This window comes from Meleagris gallopavo, chromosome 6 (genome assembly GCF_905368555.1).
Source record: "Meleagris gallopavo chromosome 6, MGAL_WU_HG_1.1, whole genome shotgun sequence".
NCBI classification, from domain to species: Eukaryota; Metazoa; Chordata; class Aves; order Galliformes; family Phasianidae; genus Meleagris; species Meleagris gallopavo.
In genome coordinates this window covers 39,236,805-39,251,187 of record NC_139409.1, presented here as the reverse complement: position 1 = coordinate 39,251,187, position 14,383 = coordinate 39,236,805, and the positions used below count along the sequence as shown (strand labels likewise).

At 42.0% G+C, this 14,383-nt stretch overlaps 1 protein-coding gene across 3 annotated transcripts in view; it reads right to left on the bottom strand.

Moving 5' to 3' along the window:
• TGFBR2 (transforming growth factor beta receptor 2) overlaps nucleotides 1–13,109 on the bottom strand; it is a 63,878-nt gene extending 50,769 nt beyond the window's left edge. The window contains exons 1-2 of one of the 3 annotated variants that reach the window (XM_085226408.1): nucleotides 13,091–13,109; nucleotides 12,728–12,922 (exon numbers count right to left, since the gene is read on the bottom strand). In XM_085226408.1, the coding sequence (XP_085082534.1) occupies nucleotides 12,728–12,809 (82 nt within the window). In that variant the 5' untranslated portion in view covers nucleotides 12,810–12,922; nucleotides 13,091–13,109. Of the gene's footprint in view, nucleotides 1–12,248; nucleotides 12,286–12,727; nucleotides 13,031–13,090 lie in introns of those variants that run through there. The other 2 variants (XM_085226407.1, XM_085226409.1) reach the window with 2 other exon arrangements.
• Nucleotides 13,110–14,383: the final 1,274 nt, after the last annotated feature.

The window sequence follows — 14,383 nt, the reverse complement described above, 5'->3', positions numbered from 1 at the left end:
TTGTTTCTAAACCAGAAGTGTGAGTAAATCATTCAGCTTACCATAAATTATCTCTAGAACAGTCTCTTCTGTGTGTGTTCATGGTCCTGTAGCTAAGTTCTCACATTTAAGAAGTTAACACCGGGCACTCAAAAATCCACATGTAGGAATACAACAATTCTCACACTATATACAACACATCACAATCTGTGCAACCTACTTTGGCAAGGGGGGGAGGGGGAATTGGACTTTATAATCCCCAGAGGTCCCTTCTAACCCCTATGATTCTGTGATTACCCACCACTTGCAGCAGCCAGGCCTAGAAAGGTTGACATTACAGTGTAAGGTGAGGATGCTCCTCCTTTCCACTGAGCTGTGTCTAATGGAACTTGCCAGTCTAAAATGTTTAGTCTACCTGCCTGAAGACGTGTGAGGAGCTGCAGACCCTTTCCACTTTGTTTATGATGATGCAGAATAAAATTGTAAATAAACTCAGAATGTGAAATATATGCACTGAGTTGGATTTCTAGGGTTTTCCTCTCCCATTTGCTATTGGCAGGGCCACTGTTTGCAAGCTATAGCCTAAGTAATTCTCAAGATTATAATCCTTCAGCAGCACTCCAAGATAGCGTACAGGCTTACAAGTCATCTTACTTAGAAGAAACACTGCAGGGAAGAAAGAAATCTAAAGGTCTATAAATGTCCATAAAACAATTCCTTCATTAGAAGGGAGAAAGCTAGGAAGAGATAAGACAAACACAAGATCAAACGCACCAAGCAGCAGCTCATAAGCAAACCTTCTGTTGACTTTTAACTTTCATCCGAATGCCTCACAGTTTCATGCAATTACTTCAAAAATTTCTTCTAATAACTGAGAACTACAGAAAGCATAGAATGATACTTCTTAAACTTTTAAATAGCGCAGTTCACTTTTGGGAACAGAAGAACACATTCGCTCTTAAGCAACCCAGGGACAGAAAATGTCCACTGCAACATCTGAGTTAAATTCAATCAGATAAGATCTGCAGCAGATGTTAATCTTTAACTTTTGAGTGCTGCTATATCAAATTATACTAGCTAATGTTTAATGACTTAGAGTCACTGAGTGTTTCTAGATATTGGTGATAGCACAATCATCTTTTGTCTAATGACCACTTATTCAACTGCAGAAATCAGTAACAGTCTGCAGGATGTCTAAGGGTTTCTTACGAAATGCCTTGATCATTTTCATCAAATGCCAAATGGATTAATAATTTTGTCATGAAATTACTATTTCAACAATTGCCATTCAGGAAGCTGTGCGTAACATGGCCATAGTAGCTGAACTACTCAGCATCCGTTTAAACATCACGAGTTGTTGCAAGCTTTGTTATGGTTTCTGGTGTAACTGTTCAGTGATATGGTCAGCTCATTCTCTAAATGTCATTCTGACATTTTTTTTGTTGTTTTTTTTTTCCCCACAAATACTATAGTCACATAGAACAAAACGTTTTCAAAAGTGCTCTCACAAAACAAGACAATTCCAAGCTTTCCAAACACAATAGTATCTTAATTTATACCAGAGGGAAGTACACTGTAGGAATGGAGACATTTTTTAAATTCCTTGGATGCAAAATTTTAGAACTCATGCATATTTGAAATATCCTTCCAGTGGGTTAGTTAGCCATGTCTCTTAACTGTTTGTTCTGGAGATGCTAGCAGAAGTTCTGAAAGACATGAGTGAAGCCAGCCTGGTAGTTACTGGCTGTATCACAGATTTCTAGGCTTTTCTACATCAGAAAGTGCTTGAATGATTTTCCCAGTCTGACCTTCTACAAGTGAAATCATTCCACCCAGCTATTTCTGTATCAAGCTCTAACTTCCCTGTATATGCACAAAGAGCAAAATCCTGCTTGATTCAGAGATTTACGTTGGGATGTTCATCACAACCCTTGATGGGGCTCTAATCATGAAATTATCCTCTTTGTTAAAAATGTGCTCCCTGTTTCTGAAGTGATTTAGTTCATTCACAACTTCCATTTGTTGGAATGGGCACGTTCACCTTTCATAAACTTACACCACTTCTCCCTCCTTGCAGAGTAAGGAAAAATAAAGTTAGTGCTGCTCACTGTTCTCCTATCCACAGCTTACCCTTCTGGCAGAGCAAATTTAGCTAGGTTACACCATCTTACATTTGCTTAAAGGTAAATGCTCCCAGTTCCTGTTGTTTATGCAGTATTTTATTAAGGGATGGCAAACTGCCTGCATGTCTGACCAAATCTGTACCCAACCACAGAACAGCAGCTCTACATACTGTTCCTAATTCTTTCATTTTTCTTACGTACAAAAACACAAGTCTGTCATTTTCAAAAGCTAGGCAAGCGTAACATTAAACTTGTGCTTGAAAATGCTAACAAAGCAATACGGTTCCCTAATCAAACAGTGGTTCCCTAGTCAAACAGTGATACCTCTTTCCTAATCCACTGCAGGCCTAAAGACAACAAAGTGGAAACTACTGCTCTAGGCAGAGCTATCTACACATCAGACTGAAAAGCACAAAATGGAAATTTAAAACAAATTCCAACTTTTAAAAGGAAGAATGATGATTGCATTGGCAGCAAAACTCATACTAAGCAACAGCTTCAAAAGACAGGTGTCAGTGTTTTCTATTTCTAGATGTGTGGTTATGATAGTGGTAAGTCTGCCTTGTCATTGACATTCAAGGGTAAGACATTTCAAATAATTAGTGGTTTGTCTCTAACATTTGCTACCTACCTTCAAACATGAGAAGGCCAATATGTTTCTGACTTCAAACCACTGGTAGAAACATGTTTGACAATCATACTACATGGTACCAGAACAAACATCAACAAGTCCAGTGTAGTGTAGTAGCTGGCAACCCTGCACATAGCAGAGGGGTTAAAACTAGATGATCACTATGGTCTTTATCAACCCAGGCCATCTGATGATTCTAAGTACAGATTCTAAATCAGGGAAAGAGTGAATTGGATGAATCACAAATGTGTGGCCACTCAGGGGAGGAGTTGGGCCTTAAAGAGATGAACCCAATTTTGTGCCCTTACTGTTCCCTGACATCTCCAAGCATACAGCCTCTTAATCAAGGAGAAATGGAAAGAGGGGGAAAGTGAACCGTATCTTGTTGATCTTAGCAAGGGACCTGGAGCTGACAAGGGTTCCTGGATGCTCTGTTATCATCCAAAATTTCCATTGAGGAATAACAGCAGTTAAGACTCTCTGAACTTAAATTTGCCATTCACAACAGACTGGTGTTGAAACTACCTCTTTTCATTTCCAAGAAGTTCTATTAACTGTCTATAGAAACCATAATTAATGCAATGTATTTATTTTTTTTTATAGGTGTTAAGCACGACTAATCCAGACTGTGGAAATTCTAGTACAAATGACCATTCTAAAGTTTAACAGTAGCCTAACAATCACAACGGGTGAAATTCTCAGAAACTGGAAGTCTGGGTTTGGATCTCCTGAGATTAATGAGAGACTGAGCCCTGGTTTCTTACTTCTCAGCTCACTGCTTTGACCAAGGGTCAAGATGCAAAACTGTGTTCAGTTCCAAGTCACCATCAAGTCTTGTCTCCACCTCCCACATAAAACAAGGAGCCTCTAATTTCTCCTAACACACACAAGAAACAGCTTTCATACCTAATTCATATAATTTGAAATCCTCCTTCTAGGTTCAAGTACTTACCTATTAAACAACGCAAAATATTCCTATGCCTGGCTACTCATTCTAAATCTCATGCCCCTGGATCTCATTGATTTAATTTGAATCACATTGATATCTTCTATACATTAAAAGATGACGACGTACATATGGAAAGTTCTTCATGTTGCACTAATATTCATAGCACTAGAATGGCCTCGGGGAAAAGTGGGAACAGCGAAGACCTCAGCCAGGCAGAAACTTCAAGGCAAAATGTAAAATGCAAAAGCTAAGGAATGTGCAAAAAGGAGTTGAACATAAAAGAAAAACAACAATGAAGAAACACTTTTTGGTTGTGTTCTCATTTCCAGAATTATTACCCGTCCTTTTTGCTGAAAGTCTTCCTATTTCAATCATCCAGAAGCAGAGAACAGATATGGTTTACAACCAGACCACGTGGTATTGCTTCTTACATGCAAATTTGGGCTACACCAGTTTTGCAAGCCTGATGGCCTGGCACTGTACATAACAGATGAGAATACTATAAATGCAATAAAAGGATCAGCTTCTAAGATTTTTGACTTAAGACATTCCTTTGTGGTAAAGCTGGGTGAGGAAATGGAAGAACAGACTGAGAAAGGGGATATTCAATAGCCTAGAAGTCTGTATTTGGGGACCTAGTTACTTTTTGAAAGCTGCAATAAAGGGGCTTACAAAGTCATGACTATTACATGGTCCTTTGTGATCTTTTCATGAGGAAGACAAACGGTTGTTTCCAATCTAAAAAAAAAAAAAAAAATTAAAAAAAAAAAAAGAAAGAAAGAAAAGAGACTCAGTATGTAAAGTCTCTCTTTGTTGTGCTGTGAACTCCCTGGAGATAATCTCAGTCACCCTGCAGGGGCTGGAATAGTGAATGAATCCATCAGGGAACAAGCTTTCTTCTCCTCTGACATGCTACCGGGGACCACCCACATACGTCAGCCCTTTCCCTGCAGAGTGCTGCCCCTACAGCCCTGCTCAGCCTCAGCCAGTAAGGTTCCTTCCTGGCAAAGGAACTCATTGATGGAGTTTAGATACTCCCAAGCTGAGTGGCAGGACTATGGGCCTCCCACTCTTCAGGCAATAGCTCTAACCGCCATAGGAAAAGGAAGAAATACAACAGTGAAAAAAAAAAAAAAAAAAAAAAAAATCAGTAATGGGAATGGTGGAGAGGTGGAAGGTACACAGCAGGACAGCTGGCCAGCTTCCACAGCACAGTCACTGAAGCATCATAGATCCCCTTGCATGCCAGAGACAGATGAGAAGGATAATTGTTGCACGCCTGCAGGCAGAACCAGCTAACGGAAATGAAGGACCAACAACCACCTGCACATGACAGCTCTTCTCTTGAGATCTCTGTGGGCTCCTGATCATAGATGGACAGATTTGTACTGTTCAAAACCTCATTAATTTATTCTCACATGGTACACACTGGAGTCACTACATGGTCCTGTTAGAGTCAGATGCAGAGCTAAAGCAGTGTTCTGAGAGCAGACCAACTACCACACGGACTCTGGGAGCAGCTCAGCGCTGGTCAGATGCTGAACATTCCTATATGATTTTATCATTGCTCCATCTCATCATTTATACAGTGAAAAAGATCCTTAATCGTGTGTATTTTTACAGTGCAGCCTATTTTAGGATAAAATGTGAGTAAAATGCAGCCTATGCAACTTTGTGCTCAGAATAACAGAAGTGCTACTCTAGATTAATTAGTAGCTTTAGACTGACTTGAAATGAAATAAACAGACATGTAGCTACAGTCCTCCCTTCAGCAGCAGCCTGAAAATTGCTTCATGGATACTGAATGTCTACTGATATAATTTTTTAAGTGACTATGGAGCAGGAGAAAAAAAAAAGACTGCTAAAAGGGAAAAATGTAATTACATCTATCATATTTCCCCAAACATGCACTTGAACAAACACGAGTTATTCACAGATGCTGCCCTCCTGGAGCACTTTGGAAGTGCACAAGATAAGTTAAGTCCTGATGTAACTATGACTTCAGCCATAACTCCCAGAAAAGCAGATGGAAGTTAGGACAGCCAGGCAATACTAAAAGCAGTGCAGCAGTTCAACAACAAAAAAAAAAAGTTAAAGTTTGGCTCCATTAGACCACTAAGAGTTTTCTTCAAGTGCGCAAGTACTATAGCCCATTGCTATTCTGCAGTCTTATATAGTGAGTTTAATATCTGAGCTTCTGATTGGATCCCGAAGATTAGAACAGATCAGCATCTCAAAACACACAAGAATTCTGGATGGCTTTCTGCTTCCTTCCTTGAAAATAACCAGAAGTCATAATCCATTAGTAATCATCTGTGGTCTGTTTCAAAGTTCATTCTCTTGTACAGCAACATTAAAAATGTTTTTATATTAGTTAGTGAGATGAAATCTATGAAATTACCGCATTAGCATTCAAAAGCCCCAGGCACAACTTATCTATGCCAACAGGTGATGTATATGGTGTGCTTACTCCCATTCTGTACTGTAGAATCTAGAGCAGCATTAAAACCAGAGGGAGGCAATTCACTCACATCTCATGGCTCAAATACCTAGATTTGAGAGAACTTCAGCTTAACTCCTGGGAAAAACTGACTGAATCCCTTTTTCCTTCTGCCAATAAAATGAGTACCAGCTTATTCTTTGGGATGAGGCCTTAAAATTAAAACGCACACCTACGTTCTGAGGAGTTTGTCCCTTAACTCTTATTTCCACTTTGCTTCCTTACTAATTACAACTGATGAGCAATAAAATGAGGCCTCAGTTTTCATGCAGTTTGAAAAATGTACATGACTGTTTTCAAATTAAAGGTCTGATCCTGATGAAAAATCATCCCCCTTGAACATTTCTCTTCTTTAGGACCACCTATCCCCAATCAATTAATCTTCATCCTCCCAAACTCTCCTCCCATCATTATTCCTGGACAAAAATCCTTAACGATTAATTGTAAGAAGACTGGAAACACTTCCTTTCCCTTGACTGCCTGCAATCTCTCCTTCCTAAAGTTTTGAGGATGTCACAATGCTGCACTCAGATTACTCTTTTGCTCCAAGAAAAAGAACCAGATCACTCTGGCTCCAGTAAGATTGATATCACAAAAGCCCCCTCAAGGGAATTACAGCCTCATAACATACAGTTGCCTATTATTTATTCCATGGCCAGATTCTCAGCTGGTATAAATCAGGGCAGGTTCCTTGCCTTCAACAGGGTAAAGCTGATTTATGCCAGCTGACAGTCTGGTCCTGCATGCGCTCCACTTGCACAATGCTAGTTTTTAAAAGAGGGCCATTAAAGCGCCCTAGGCACATAAGAACCACACTTGGGTCTTTAGTTGGAAAACGCTGCTCTGAGGAGTAACCCTGTGAAGCCTTCCCACAGCTCTCTGAGAGTGCACTGCTCAAATTCACTTGCTTTCCTAAGAGGAGGAAGTCTCTATGGCCCTGACAGAGAAGCCACAACCTTGGGAACACAAGATGGATTTTACAATGTCTTGGCATAGCCCAGGTTCATAACCCAGTTTAAATGCTGAATTAAATTAAGCCCACAGGCACATTTTGAGAGAACTGATCAAATGCACAGGAGGCAGAAGCTATCTTTCAAAAGTTGCATTACTGGTGAGTAGGAAAAGACAGAAACAATGTGGCGTGACTTTCAAATCACTGGCTGAGCTTCAAGCTGCTGCAGAAGTCTTTCTTTTGTTTCCCTTAATAACTCAAAAACCTCCTTAAGGAGCAGGGCAACTTTTGCAACCGCTTGCAGATTTGGGCCAAAGTGCCTGGGTACAAAAAGAACATTTGTAGGATGTGAAAGATGGTGTTCTGGTACCTCTGGCTCCAAATCACCTTTTCGAAAGCAAAACATTAATCTAAAGACTGTCATTGTTATGATGTATCTGCTTGAATCTAAGTGGATGGATGCAAGGAAGAAGGCTCCTTTATCCATATTACTGAAATCTATTAATTAAAGTGGAAATTCTGCTAAAATACTACTCTGGGTGAGTGGGGAACTAGAATCAGACTATCAGGCTTGTTAGCAATAAAAGCTGTGGTTCTCTGCCTGAAACAAATTTCTGAATGCAGCATTCATTATTATAACATGAAACAAAGACTAGAAGATGCCTTGAATTCTGTGCAATGCCATTCCTAGCAAACAAGGCAAAGACAAACACATGGCCACATGTCAACCTAAATAACGCAAGCAGAAAAATGCTTCTCCTCACACACAAAATATTGTAACATTTCATGTATTTTCATATTCATGACCAGAATGAAACAAAAGTCATTTGAAGTGGTGTGGGGTGCAGATGCATGCAAGATGACAAAAGAGCCAGCCACCCAATGTCCTGAAGACAGAGGATAGGGGGAGCTCCAGATTCAGATGTTTGCTCTGAGACAGAGCAGGCGCTAGATCCTACTTTTATTCCATCCAGAAGCAGTAATTATTTTAATTATTGATTAACAATGATTTCTCTTTCTGTCTCTTCCATATCAGAAATTTAGCTGTGGACTAGGAGGAAAAAAAAAGTTTCCTGATACAAGTTTAGTGGAAACTGGTACATTTCCACAAATTGTTTCAGTTTTGACAAATCAGCATTTTCCCATGAAAAACAGTGTCAAAAGCTCTCAACCAGCTCTAATTCTAACCAGATTAACTCAGGGATGAATGCCAGCAGGAAGCCCTTGCTAAATACCAGTTGTTTGAGCAAAGGAAAACTACTCTTCCCCAGATGATCTTTCCAGAGGTGAAAAGGCTTTAAAGCCCATATGAGAAAAAGGACAGGTAGTTCAGCTGTAACAACTACAATAGCACTCAGAGCAAGAGAAAAAAAACAACAACCAACCGTATTTTAAAAATGCACAAACACTGACAAATCAGCAATTTGTATTTCTCCTGCCACTGCTGATGATATTGCTTCTTAAAATCTGTAACAGTTGTTTAACTTTGCAGCAAGGCAAGCAAATGGACTTAGGAATCCACATGGACAGCAGAGGCAGTCCCCATAATACATATTCAAATTCAAATTCTGCTTAAATCCCTGAAAGTTAAGGGATGAGAACACATCATGGAATGTGATCACCAACAGAAATAGAATTCAGCAGTGCCTGGTGAGGTGAGCTAGTATTAATTAATTCAGATAAGTTTTCATCACTTGATGGTTTGTTCTCTCTTAACCTAAATGGGTATATTAACAAAATCTGCATCCTTCCATGCAGCAGGATATAAATCACTGTATTCAACCAATAGCAGTTCTGCCAGTTTGACTTTATACCAGAATTAAGCAATAATATGAAAAATTAACCACTGAAGATTTAGGTGTACCACTGAGAAGCCAGTCTTGTAAATATACAGTACCAACTCACTGCTGACAATGGCACACAGATCAATGGCATTTGCTCAGCTACAGTGTCATGCCACACTGTTCGTACCTTTGTCCATTTGACCAAGTCTGCAACACACGGACAAAACAAGCCAAAGTCTCCCGAGTCAAAGAGCTTCTATGTGGCAAAGGAGATTTGGCTGTGCAGGTCCCACTGCCTCAGGGCACACCAGATGCAGAGGGCACGTGTGCTCCCATCTGCTGAGCCAGTACCCTGGTGCCACAAAAGTGGGTGGGAGCTTTGACCTCCACTGTGCCATGAGCACTGAACTGCAGCCATGCAGCCAGTGGGGAGAATGCACAGATCTCTAAAAGTTCATTGTACTAGTGATGCTATTTCTGATCTAGCTGACACAAATGAGCTTGGTTATGCAAAATCGAAGTCAGTAACCAGCTGGCCCAACAAGCTGGCTTTGCTCATTCTTGCTACCATTAAGCAAGTCACAGATATGAGGTTGGAGTGACAGTGGCACACCATGAACACTAGCAAAGCACGCATGGCCCAGACATCGCTGTGAGAAAAAAGTCCCTATACCATGAAGGCAAAGGTACAAACTTAAAAATATCTCGCAGAGGAAGTATAATCATGGGAAACTCCAACAACGGCGCTACAGTGAGAACTTACTCTTCCCTTCCCCCACCACAAGAGAAACTCTGTTCTAGAAGGCTAGTTCTGAGAAGAAGAAAAAAATAATTTTTACCTTTGCATGTCTGTCACTATCTTTGCACAATCAGTCACAATCAGACTTCTCACAATGACAATTTTTATCAGCCAGCATTCTGCCACACTGTACCTTTGAAATGGAAACAATTCATTCCAGAAAGGAGTACTTGATTTTGAAGCAATGTTATTTGGCTAAGTGTAGGTCATATAATAATAGGTGTTTATAAAATAGAAGGAAAAATTATAAATATGAAAAAAATGAACAATTTCATTGCCCCCTTCCTTTTTTTCAAATTGCCTTTGAAACAGTTTCAGAAAACCTATATGCTATAACTGTATTGATGGTAATAGAACTATATTCACTTGCAGCAGCTTAATATCTGGCTCACTGTTTTTTGGCAGAATCCATTCCCATATGGAATTCACCATCTGACTACTACAGAAGTATAAGCTAATACAGCAATTAAATAGAAGTGATTTCCAGAGTCTCAGGTATAATGTTCTCAGAAATCAAAGATATCTCAGAAGAAATTGCAATAATATCTGTGTTCTACTTATCTCCTGAAATAACTGGAAGTTTGCCAGAGCTTTAGTGGGGGACAGGAATGCACTTTAGAGTCGATCGTGTTACAAACATGTTCTGCCATGTTTGTTCTCATACTCACTCATGCAACTACCTGGAACTCCACATTTGTTTTTATTTTATTACTATTAAACCAACAGACTACCATGTGGCTTTTACAAGATAAGGAGACAATGATGCAAGTCAGTGCCTGGATGAATGGCTTTATCCCAGATATGGAGAAATAACAACTATTATACAGGTTATTCCAAAGCACAAAATTTGGCTTTTTGTAACCCAAATACAAATTACAGATTCACATCCTTTTGGATACAGTGTTGTTTTTTTTCTTATATTACCAAATGCCAGTTTGCACAGCCATTTATTGATTAAACACTCAACTTATCATTCATAACATTAAAAAAAAAGAAAACAAAACCAAACAAAACACCAAGCAAACCCAAATTCACACTCTACTCTTTGGAAAAAGCTTCAGTTACTTTTGTTTAGTACAGAACATTAGTACATCTCTTTCAAAGCAAACACTTAATATTGGATCTGCTCATGAATTTGTCATTTTCTCCATAATCTTTATGGGAATGTGCCACCCTTGTCTACAACCTTGCTACAAAGAATGTTCAGATGAAGTTTTAGCTGGGGCACTACTAAGCTGCTCACCATCAGAAGGCAGGTTAATAGGCACACCTGGGAAGTGCACCCTTCTGGGTCCGATATCTCTCCTGTCCCATTCTCGCTGGGTTATTGATTATTACAGAGTCTTGTTGCTCTTTTTCTCTGTTTTGTTTTCCTCAAAGCAGCTACACTTCTCATTTTGATGCCAATTAACAACCAGTATTCAAACTCCAAGCTCCGCGCCCCCAGAAGCACCCTTATTTTCTGACCAACTGGTTACACAAACAGAATCCTACAACAGTTATTAAAATGTCATTTTCAACAAGTTTTGGAGCTACGGATTATCTGATCACAGCTGAACTCTTTATTTGTAGTTTCGCAGACTACAAATAAAGATCTCCAGTAATTGAATAAAAAAAAAAGCATACCAATAACAGGAGACTAACGAAAGCAGAACTTTTAAAGCTTTGTGTAGTAGGAACAGGAAAACAACACATTTGAGGCTCGTGTCTAAACAAAAGCCATTCCTAGCCAAGTATGATTTATATCAAGCAGAAATACAAATATATATCAAAATCAACAGGAAGCTGCACACCTCAAATTTAAACCAGCCACATGGCTGAGTCCCAGGGACACCACCGTGTTTCATCTGCCCTACGCTTACATGAGTAACTTTGCAGGAATGTGAAACCTGTTGACTTTGACAGGATTATTAACAAAGCATGAACTTATTCATAATGTACACAGCCACTAGCAGTGACTAAACAAGAGCTGTTTAGTTTATGTTATTATATTTTAGTGACCATGAATGGACCACAGGAGATAACTGGAGAGCCCAGAGCGAAGCTAGCAGAAGCTCAGGTGTCTGCATGTCTTGAAGGCTGAAATCAGAAACCTGATATCACACAACACCTCAAAACACACTTAAACTGATCAAAACTGATTCAAGTATGGTTTTTGTTTTTAAGGTTTGCCAATTGTGCTGCAAAATGAGTCAGGGCCTAACCCTGCAGGTAGACAGTGCTGTACATCTGTGGATTAGTGTAGATAGAATTGGGACATGGAGCTCTTCAGGGCAAGGAGCTGGTTCTTGCAGCAGCGCTTGAAGCACTCCACATTACCCTACGAAGAATACTGCAAGCCACAGCCTTAAAAACCTATCTAAGGATGGCTTCATAAAGAAAAGCCAGAGTAAGGGATGCAAAGTGCCATTAAAAGTGGATCTAATGAGCACTTTTAAAGCATCAAGTGCTGCAGAAATGACTTCTGTTCCCAGTCCCGCTACCCACAACCACAGCTGACTTCTGCTGCAGGAATTCCCTCACACACTCACGTGTATCATAACCCTCGAGCATTTAACGCCGACCCCTCGGCTGCCAGCCGTGCCCGGGCAGGGGCCTCAGCTCGGAGAACAGCGCCTCGGGCCCTGTAGCACCCGCAGTCCTCTCCATCCTTGCATCTCTCCATCTGTAAATCCGCCCTTGGGGCAGCACCCGGGCCCAATCCCCGGCTCCAGGTGCAGGCGCTGCCCCGGGCCAGCAGTCAGCTCCCGCAGAATAGAACCCCGCTGAGTTTCCTGCCCAATTCTCACTTTTCTCCCCCCTCTCTCCTTTGCTTTTTGTCGCTAAGCCTCGCTCTCCATCTTTACTTTCCAGGGGGGCGACAAACAAACGTGCTCCCCGCTCCCGCAGCTTCCAAACGATCTTCGCAACTAAGCCTTCCTCCTCCTCTTCCCCCGGCGGTGGGCGCCTGCCCTTCGGCCCCGGCAGCTGTCAAGCGGGAGCGTAGCGCCGGGGCCGGCCCGGCACTTACCGCGGAGCAGCGCGGGGCTCGAGGAGCCCACGAGGACCCACAGGGACACGCGCAGAAGCAGCGGCCGCAGGCGCGGAGGCATCGCGGAGCCGGAGCGGGGCCGGGCCGGGCAGCAGGAGGCCGCGGCGGGGCTGGCGGGGCGCGGGCTGCGCTGCTCGGGGCTGCGGGTGACTCACTGAAAACTTCACTTCGGCGCTGCAGGGGAAACAGGAAATCTTAAACTCCGCAAACAGCTGGGCAGGACTTTCTTACTCTTACAGTAGTTCCTTCTCCCCCCCCTTCCACATTCAACCCCCCTCCCTTCTCTGTGCTCGCTCTTTTTCTTTCTTTCTTTTTTTTTTTTTTTAAAGCACGAAACCTCACCCAGTTGGGTGTCAATCATCTGCCGGAGGCCAGCCCCTCGCAGGTCTGGCTCTCCCACCGCCAGCGGGGCCAGCCCCGACGTGCAGCCCGGCTGTCTGCGCCCGCCTCCCGATCGGGGACCGTATGCGGACACCGCCCACAACGCCGGGCCGCGATTCGGGCTCCGGGACACTGTCCATCCGTCCTGCCTTCGGGCCGCCCGGAGCCCGGCAGTCCCGCGGCGCGAGGCCGGCGGCTCCCCAGATCTCCTCCCTGCATCCCCATTGCCGTGCCTGGCGATGGTGCTGCAGCCCGCGCTCCCCACTGCAGAAGCGTAGTCGAAAGGGTGCCCGAAAACGCCAGATAAAATGGAGTGGGGCAGCAGGGGAGGTTGAAGTCGGGGTAATAACAGGAAATGTTCACACAGACCTGCCTGACATTCATCTTGCAGAAGTGGACCGTGACAACTTGTCACCCACCTATTTTTATTTATTTATGCATTTTGCTCCCAAACAGACCAGATGCACACCATTTGATGTGTGTGACACAGGGCATATTCATCGCCATTCCTCATTCCATCTCTGTTGAGTCTTTGACACAGATTTCTCCAAAAGGAAGAAATTGTGCCAGTTATTCATAGAGTGAAAGCACACCTGAGATGCCAGCTTTGCACTTCTAGAGACCAGAAGGAAGCATTAGGCCCTTCACACATTTAGGCTGAATAAAGCCCAAGCCTCGTGCCAATACAGATCCAGCCACTGGATAGCCAGCAATTGCCTTGAGACCCACTTTTGATACCCAGAGCCTTCCTTTCTTTCCAAGTTCAGTGGCATTGATGGAAAAATGAATTGATGCACACAGACATAATTTGAGAATGCCTGCTCAGTTGTTGGTGATTCACTTCTGTCTCAATTACAGCACTGTTTAGAGATGCAGGTTTGCATATTTCAGAAAAAAAAAAAAAGGCTGAGCCCTCAGTGAGTGTGTGATCATGCTCTGAATGTCCCAGATTATCTCCATATGAATTTGGAAGTATTTGTATAGTGCATTTAATTGGCCTATAATAGACATAAAAATCTCATTGTGATTTTATGTAAATTTGGTTTTAAAAACTCCCTAAATGCAGATTTTCACAGTGCAGACCAAGTTTATTGTGCTAGTTCACATAAACCTATCCATGAGCATTTTCCTTGTCCTCATCCCCTTTAAATACAGTCAGGAATCACTCAGAGACCATCTTCCAACCAAAGGCTGGAGAATTACTGGACTTGAATTGAGCAAAGCTCAGTGCTGTCCCTCTGCTTCCTGTGAGGA